The sequence below is a fragment of the Otolemur garnettii genome, unplaced genomic scaffold, assembly GCF_000181295.1.
Source record: "Otolemur garnettii isolate 467f Iridium unplaced genomic scaffold, OtoGar3 scaffold00014, whole genome shotgun sequence".
Lineage (NCBI taxonomy): Eukaryota > Metazoa > Chordata > Mammalia > Primates > Galagidae > Otolemur > Otolemur garnettii.
Genome location: NW_003852409.1, coordinates 27,215,121 through 27,223,861, shown reverse-complemented (window position 1 = coordinate 27,223,861; position 8,741 = coordinate 27,215,121). Strand labels below are relative to the sequence as shown.

The 8,741-nt window shown below is 52.1% G+C and overlaps 1 protein-coding gene across 7 annotated transcripts in view; it reads right to left on the bottom strand.

Moving 5' to 3' along the window:
* The window catches only part of NEK6 (NIMA related kinase 6), a 73,944-nt gene that overhangs the window by 5,950 nt on the left and 59,253 nt on the right, over positions 1–8,741 (bottom strand). For all 7 annotated transcript variants that reach the window (XM_023510525.1, XM_023510527.1, XM_023510526.1 and 4 more), the window contains one exon: positions 5,222–5,316. In XM_023510525.1, the coding sequence (XP_023366293.1) occupies positions 5,222–5,316 (95 nt within the window). The remainder of the gene's footprint in view (positions 1–5,221; positions 5,317–8,741) is intronic.

The window sequence follows — 8,741 nt, the reverse complement described above, 5'->3', positions numbered from 1 at the left end:
TATCTGTTGGTTAGCTTCTAGTGCAGTTGTTCAATACAGTTCCTGTGGGTCGCAACCCACAAGTTGAGAACCGCTGCTCAAGTGCTACTTGTCACTACTGCTCACTCTTTCCTACCTATGCCAAACAACAGCTGAAGGGACTAATGAAGTGAGTCGGGTCCATGCCCTTCCTGTCCATGTGGCCCTGGTCCTCTTCTGAGGGGCTGCTGGCTTTGGCTGTGATGGGCCCCTGGGACACCTGAGGAATCTCCACTTGCCCTCATGTCCCAGGGGAAGGCTAGAGAACCCCATCTCAGGGCAGGATAAAGCCAGTGGCTTAAGTTTTCTGGCCTTCCTCCAAACCCTGCCCACCCCTCTGAGGAGGTCTGGTGACCCTAAGAGCAGGGCCTGCCTCGTCTACAGGTCCTGGCAGTGTCCCTTGGATTTGCAGATAGCTTCTGGGGAGGCAGCAGAGTGTCATCTGGAGATTTGGAGGTTTCCTCAGGCCCAGCACCTGTGAGGCTGCATGCCTGGCCCAAGCCCAGTGCTTTCAGGTAAGTGTTGGGAGGTAGGTGTCACCTCTTCTTCCACTGCCCAGGGGCTCAGGCCCTGTAAGGTATGTGTGTGGGGGGGGAATGCATCTATCCATAAGCCCACCTTACAGGAAAGCTACAGAGAGGGTCCGGGGAGAATGCAGAAGTCCTGCCCACATGAGAGAGAGGGTCTGATGAGAATGCAGAAGTTCTTCCTACATGGGGGCCCCAGCCCTGACTTTACCATCCAGTCTATAAAATACATCAGCATTTGCAGTGACGAAAATGAGAACCTGGGAGCAAAGGGTGGCTAGGCAGTTTCAAAGGACATCTGTTGCCATAGCAGAGAGTAGCTGGGGTTCCAGGGTGGTCACTCAGGGTCACTGGGGTGTTCTCCAAGTTGTAGAGGGAGGAGAAAGATGGGTTTTCAGTTAGGGTAGAAGGGTGTGTAAATGCTGGTCGTGTTAATGCGGGCCCTGGATTTCCATGTGTCTGGCCTGGGAGACGGACTGGTTGACCTTTCATCTGGTCTGCTTTTTACAAATCTTGCTGTCTGGGACTCTAAAGGCCCCAGAAAATTGAGCTGGGCAATGAATCCTCAAGCTTCCATCCCCTTAGACTGCTTCTCCATTCCTTCCAGCACCTTCCCACATGGCTTCAGACAAGCTTGTGAACAGGGACAGTGGTCTTAACCTTCCTGCCATCAGGCTCCTCTGTCGATTGAGCAGATTCCAGCAAAGGCAACGTCCAGCCTTCTCCTGTTTTGCTGCTGGCCGTGGGCCTTCCACTCAGATCAGGGCGACAGGCTGTGAAGTAACCTCTGGGCTGCTGGGATTAGAACGATTACCCCAATGGCGAGATCTCCTCGCACGGGTGCCCACCCAGCCTCTGCCTGGTGGAAGCAGAGGAGGACTGTCTGGGGCTGACACATGGCCTCGTTAGACCATGGCTCATAGCACTGTCCTCAGATGCAAAGCTGCTTCTCTCTGGTGTTATCAGGATGACATGTAGCCAAGGAAAGGGGGTGGGCAGCAGTCCTGCTGGGAGGGCTCAGAAAAACTGGCACATGATCTGAGATGTCAGAGGAGAAAGGGTTTGACTCCTGCCTATCAGGGTCTCAGACATGTGGCCCGTCACTCTGTATCACCCAGAAGAAAGCCACTATGCAGCCCACAGCCTGCAGCCGAGCTCTTCCACCAGGGTGGGGCATCTGGCTGGTCTGCTGGCCAAAGCAGCATTCCTGACATGGCATAGCTGGTCTCCCCTAATTGGCCACTACCCAGAGGGGTCTCAGTCCCAGGAGGGCCTGTTGAGGCAGCTGTAAGAAGGGTCCCCTGTGAGGATCCTGGGACTGGGGCTGAATGGGTTGATTCCTTCAGTGCTGTGCTCAGAGCTATACTCCCACCTGAATAAATAAATTCTGCAGAGCCCAGGCAGCCCAATGGGCGCCTCCACGGGGCGTGCTGGGTAATGCAAATAAAGCACTGGACTGTGACACGACCATGCTCAGGCATCTCTGCCATGCCAATGGGGGATCCTGGCCTGCACAACCTGCACTTCCGTCCAGTGGCCAGGGCACTGCTACTGAGCTGTATGGCCCATTTCTCCTTATGCTGGCTTCTTCAAGGCAGACTCCACTGGCCACCCACCCGAGGCTGCAGGGCAGCCGTGGTCCACATCACCATCCTCAGGTGATTTCAGGAGGTCTTGGCAATAATCTGGAAGCCCAGGTTTGAAAGGGGGTATGGTGGGCTGAATAATGGGCTCACAATGTCCACTGCCTAATCTTTGGAACCTGTAAATGTCACTTCAGGGCATCAGGATTTGGCAGGTGGGATTAATTTTAGGCTCCTGAGATGGGGAGACTGTCTGGATTCCCCAGGTGGGCCCCCATGAGAGGTAGGGGGACACGAGGAGGGGCCATGGGAAAGGCGGGGATACATCTGCTCCCCACTGTATAGAAGAAGTCTGCCCTGCTGACACCTGCATGTGACCTCAGTGATGCCGATTCTGGATTTCTGGTCTCCAGAACTAAGAGAATCAGTTTATGTTGTTTGAAGCCATCACCTTCGGGGTAATCTGTTACTGTGGCTGCTTCCAAAGCCACACTGGGGCTCAGGAGCAGCAGGTTTTGTCTGACTATGTGCCGTCACCTCAGGCCCAAGCTGTCTTGACCTGGGTGTGTGCTACCTGCAGAACTCTCAGGTCTGGAGTGGGTGGGGGCTTTGTCACAGCTCTTTAGGTTGGTACCCCTGGAAGACACTACAGGCTGTGGAGTAGGAGGCTCAGTAATGACTGCGGGATGTCTCCTTCCACTTACTACAGCCCCGGGTTCTGATGCTGTCCCCTCCCCCTCCCTACAGAAGTAGGGAAGGGGTACCACACTGGGGCAGAGCCCCTGCCCTGTCACCTGGAAGGGGCTGGCTATGGACAGCCACATCAGCCACAAAAGCCATCTTCTGTTGGGAGCTGGGCCATTAGGTTTAAGATCAGCGCTCACTGTTCTTGAGGACAGCTAATCCCTGCCAGACTGATTTTTTTATTTTCCATAGCCTTCCTGCCACCAGCCACATAGCCCCACAATCCTCACAAATAAACCAGCTCAGCAGAACCGAACTCTCAATGCTGCCTCATTAGATGTGCACCCAGGTGACCATGACGAGGACTTCCCTACTGGGAACCCAGTAAGGCGGGCACTGCAGGCCTGGCAGGGACTGGGCTGTGTTTACCTCTGAGCAGCCAAGACAAAGGCCGTGGGCAGGGAACAGGGCTGGCAACTGCAGGGTTGGTTCTTGGGCAGAAGGCTTGGCACAAGCAGGGGAACCAGCTGCAGACCCCCCTGCCCCAGCCCTGGGGAGATGTCAGTCTGCTTAGCTGTGTTTTTGATATCTGGAGACCCCCGTGGTTCACAGAGGGCAGGAACTGCCTTACAAAAGTACAAAGCCCAGAAGGGAAAAGAAAGAAGAAAAACCCATCTGGACTAGGGACAATACACGTGAGGATGGGAGGAGAAAGTGGAGTTCTCTAGGGGGACCAAAGCTGAGCTGCTCTCTGGCTTCCCACTGGCCAAAGCAAAAAGGGAAACATGGCCATCTGCAGGAGACTCCTCAGCAAAAGGGGTGTACACGCAAATTACTCAGCTTGCACAGGCCAGCGGGCTCCCAGACAGGTTCAAGGGCCTTCTCTGAGTTGGTGCCTCAGCCCCAGGCCCTTGTCTGCTCCTCCCAAGCAGGCCGGGGCCCCGGTCTATACATGGGCAATTGGAGCCCAAAGGGGAAGGGGCTGGCCTGCCCTAGATCCTTCTGTGGGTGGGTGCAGGGGCAGGGAGTCGGAGCTCAGGTCCTTCTGATCAAAGTCTGGGCTCCTGACAGGACCCCGCACCTATCACCCAATCACTGTGACTGTATGAGTTGCTGACGTACATACACGCTCTCTGTGGCACAGCAGCGCTCCCTGCCTGCCTGCCATGCTCAGGGAGGCCCAAAACAGCTGTCCCCACCCCTCAGGACCTGACAGCCAGGTGAATGACGCCCACAGGCTATTGACTGTGCAGCACTGAACCAAGTGAGAGCCCGGCTATTGTGTGACATGAGCTTGCCTTTGTCGTTGGCCTTGGCAGCAGAGTGTTCACCTGTAGGAGTAACTGCTGGATAGACTCTGAACTCATGATTCATCTTAGGTGACAAATACCAGCAGTGCACAGCAGCTCTGTATAATTCTGCAGCTTCCCTGTCCCTGCAGCTTGGTTGGTTTTAATGCCTTTGAGGCAAAACAGAAACAAACACGCACCCCCTTTCTGGGAATGTTGTGAAAGTGCCAGCCACAGGGCACAGCCAAAGGCAGGTTTCCCTCCTGCTTCTATAAAGAGCTCTGTCATCTGTACTCCTGTTGCTGAAGACACTAGCTCCCTCCACATCCCCTCCTAAACCCACTGTCCCCTAAGCTCAGACACCCACACTGCTCAACACCTTCCAGGTCCCCACCCACCCAGAAGCAGGCTAGAGACATGGGTGGGGGAGGGTACACAGCTCAGCCCTCACACCAGTGGGCCCAGAGCTGTGCCCCACCTGCCCTCATGCCAGCCAGGTTGCTTGTTAAAAGAACTCCTCCTGCAACTGATGCCCCGTGGGGTCATAGAAATAGCACGCAGCCTGCTTCCCAGCTCGGACTGTGGGGCCCAGACTCACTGAGAGACCCTCGAGAGAACACTGTGGTCACCCACATCTGCGGACTCCCTCCCAGAGGAAGGGGTTCCAAGCACCAGTGCCACAAGGGCCATACCTCCACCCAATCTTTGAAAATGAAGTATCTGTTCTCATAATAGCAGACCCTGGCTTATAAAGAAAGATGCTGGTATAAAATTTAAACCTTGCAAAAGGGTCAGAGTTTTGATCTTGTGGTCTTAAGCTGTAATGCAGGAGGGGAAATCCCAGGACCAAAAGACCTAGGCCATAGGACCTGCCAGGGTCCCTACAAGGCCAGGCAGTGAGCAGTACCTTCCTCACACACAAAGGCTATGAGGTCAGCCCTCAGAATTGCCAGGCCTAAGCAGGCAAAGAAATCTGTCTCTGTGACACCAACAAAACACTTGAGGCAGCTGTGGACGGTGATTGGCATGGTGAGCTGGCAGGGTGAGCCCTGCCCTAACTGCCCCACGTCCCCCGTGCATGTCCCACTCAGTGAGGTGAAGCAGGGGGGCAAAGGCTTACCTCGTACAGCAAACAGCCCAGGGACCAGATGTCGGACTTGAAGTTGTAACCATTCTCATGGATCCTCTCTGGTGACATGTAGTACGGCGTCCCAACTGAAACACAGCCACAGGGTGGGTGCTTATGTTCACTCAGGTACAGCAGCAGGAGCACAGGGTGGGGAGGCAAGCAGGGGCTGGGGGACACAGGGCCCAGGCTCCGAGCAGCTGCCCCCTACACTGGTAGGGCAGAAAGCCCCTGGGCACCAGACACTTTGAGGAGAGACCTAGGAGTCAGGCAGGGGCTGGGTGGGGGTGGTGGTGTTTCTGTCACCTGCCGGGGGCCAGGGTGGGGAGCAACTGACTAACCATCCTTTGAGGTGACTGAATCCTTGAAGAGTCCAGATCAGACTCTCAACAGTAAAAAGAAAGCCCCTGTTGCAAGCATTTCATGTATGTTATTTCATTCAAGTTCCCAATGGTCCCATGGGGGGCACGCCTACTTTTCAGATGGACAAACCAAGGCTTAGTGTGACAGGCGAAGTGGCCGGAATAAAAGCGGCAGGGATGAGATTCTGACCCGATGTGCTCCAAAAACTGAGCACTCAGCCACTACCCATGGCCGGCACCAATTAGCACCTCTGGATGTAAGGTTGGAGATTTCTCTAACGGGATAGAAAAGGCCCTGACCACAAGAGAAATGATTCCTAGTCTTTCACTGAAACTGGGTACTTCAGTTCATCAGAAGACACCATTCTCCCAGCCGCAGACTGGGAGAAAATTGTCTCAATACATATACCTGACAGTGGACCCGTCTGTGGAATACACTTAAAGCTTCTGTAAATCAGTAAGTAAAAGACAAACAACCTCTTTCTTCAGCGAGCAAAGGACTAGAGCAGGCCCTCCACCAAAGAGAATATCCAATCACCCAGCAAGCACACGGAATGACGGTGTTTTTCTCATTACTTGTCAGGGAAAGTGCAAATTAAAAACCATGAGATATAACCACATACCCCCAAAGCCCAAGTTATAAAAACAAAACAGGTGATGTGGAGCTGCTGGAACCCTCATGTGCTGCAGATGGCTCAACTGCATCGGAGGGCACTTGGCAGAATCTACTGTTGCTGACAGGGCCAACTCTAACTCAGCATTTCCAGGGAGCTTTACTGTATGTGTACCATGCCTCAATTAGAAAGTAGAAAAGAAGAAAAGTTTTTAGTGGAGAGGAAAGCTGGAGGACTTTAGGGACTGCCCTGTGGTCCCTCTTCTTCCCCCAGAAAGGAGGGCTGAGGAACCGTGGTAGGGGTGTTCCCTGACCTCAAGTTCCTGCAGGGCTCTTTCTGAGAAGCACATTTCTGAAGACCTGGAACTGTGCAAACACAGAAGGATTTCTGAGAGGGAGTGAGCTTTCTCGAGCCGCTGTAGCACGGCAGCTGCGTGACCAGGTCTAGGGAAAAACCCCGGGAATCTAGATTTCTAACCTGAGATACTGATCTCAGCTCATTTGAAGGATGATTATTCTGGAGGCTTTAGGACCAGATTATTATTTTTGTAAGAGACAGGGTCTCACTCTATCATAGCTCTCTGCAGCCCTGAACTTTGGGGCTCGACAATCTTCCCACCTCGGCCTCCTGAGTATCTGGGATTACAGGTGCTTACTACCACACCTGGCTAATTTTTTAAAATTATTTTTTATAGAAACAGAGTCTTGCCAAGTTGCCCCAGCCAGTTTTGAACTCCTGGCCTTAAGCAATCCTCTTGCTTTGGCCTCCAAAAGCACTAGGATTACAGGTATAAGCAGCCATCACTTAAGCCACGAAGCCCCATCCAAGACCAGATTTTTAAGGTTGCTATACAGAGAACATTTTCACTGGCCTGGGGTCATTATATCAAGTGATAGAGGCTGCTGCCATCTTAAGCAGAGTCTGTGTAGGGAACTGGAGACCAATGTAGCAGAGGCTGAGCCTGAGATGTGGCCTGTGACACGAGGAATAAGGGACAGGACACTGGGGGGAGAACAGGCCATTCCATGAACCAGACTCAGAAAGCAATGGGCCCAGGCTTCAGGACGTCAAGGGCAGAAGATGTTTCAGGGCAAACAAAAGATAGGTAACTTTTAATGTAGTGTCATTATTGTTACTATTTTAAAAAGAAAAGACAGGGGCGGTGCCTGTAGCTCAAAGGAGTAGGCACTGGCCCCATATGCTGGAGGTTGTGGGTTTAAACCTAGCCCTGGCCAAAAACTGCAAAAAAAAAAAAAAAAAAAAAAAGATAGCTTAACACTATTTACTAAAACTCATAATCTCAGAATCAAAGACCGTCCTTTATATACTCAAGAAGTTTAACTTTTTGAAGTGTTTTTTTATGCCGTTTTTCTCATTTTATTTGAGATAGATAAAAAACTCTGCCAGGGCATTGTTAGAAACCACGCTCTGGGCTGTGAGTCCCAGGGGCAGACCCTTGTTTGCCAAAGTACCCAGTGCCCTGTGCAGGACAGCTCCGAGCGGGTACCTGGCGAGTGACCCTCACCGAGCCCATGGATCCACCCACAGGTTATCTGTCAGACTGTGCGTGTCAATGTGAGCAATTCTGCCCTGCAGCCGAAAGCGCCGCATATTTAGCCCATGGCTGTCCACAAAGGATGATCTCTATGAACTCACATGTCTAAAATGTGATTATTGTTTCATCAGGACACCAACCTCCTTTTTATGGCAATAATCCCCTAAACAAGGACAGCAGCCATCACTTAAAGACATGCTTTTGAGAAATGGGCTGTTCTACATGCGTACCTTATGGCTAAAATCAAAGGGCTAATTTTTATTAAGCAGACAGAGCTGTGAGTCAACATATGAACCTGTGTGTTTTCTACTGGGAAAGCAAATGGCAACTTCCAATAGCAACACCTCCTATTTTGGTTGTGAGGGAGCAAAACTCAAATGCACACCCATGTGCGAAATAAATGCCTTGTCTTAGGCAAGCCACAGGATGAAACGCAAACAGTGCTCAATTAATAGTGGGAACCTCAGGAGTGCCTCCAGGTTGGAAGATGACATGAGACTGATGGGCACACACATGGAGATGGCAGTGAGAAAGGGAGCTCAGGGGGCCTGTCCCCAGTGGAGGGCAGCAGTGTCCACTCTGGCTGCACTGCCTTCTTTTTTTAATTTTAATTTTTTGAGATAGGACCTGACTCTTGTTGCCCAGGCTAGAGAGCAGTGGCATCATCATAGCCCACTGCATCCTCTAACTGCTAGGCTCAAGTGATCCTCCTGTCTCAGCCTCCCAAGTGCTAGGATTACAGGTATGAGCTACTGTGCCTGACCTCTTTGCTCATTTTAGATCTGCCTGGGCCTCTAAAGGGACTCAGTTGAGGCCAGAAGTTGAAGACCAGCCTGGGCAACATAGCAAATTGAAAGAAAGAAAGAAAAGAAAAGAAAGAAAGGAAAAAAAGAAAGAAAGAAAGGGAAAGGGAAAGGAAAAGAAAAGGAAAGAAGGCTCGGCGCCTATGGCTCAAGTGGCTAAGGAGCCAGCCACATACACCT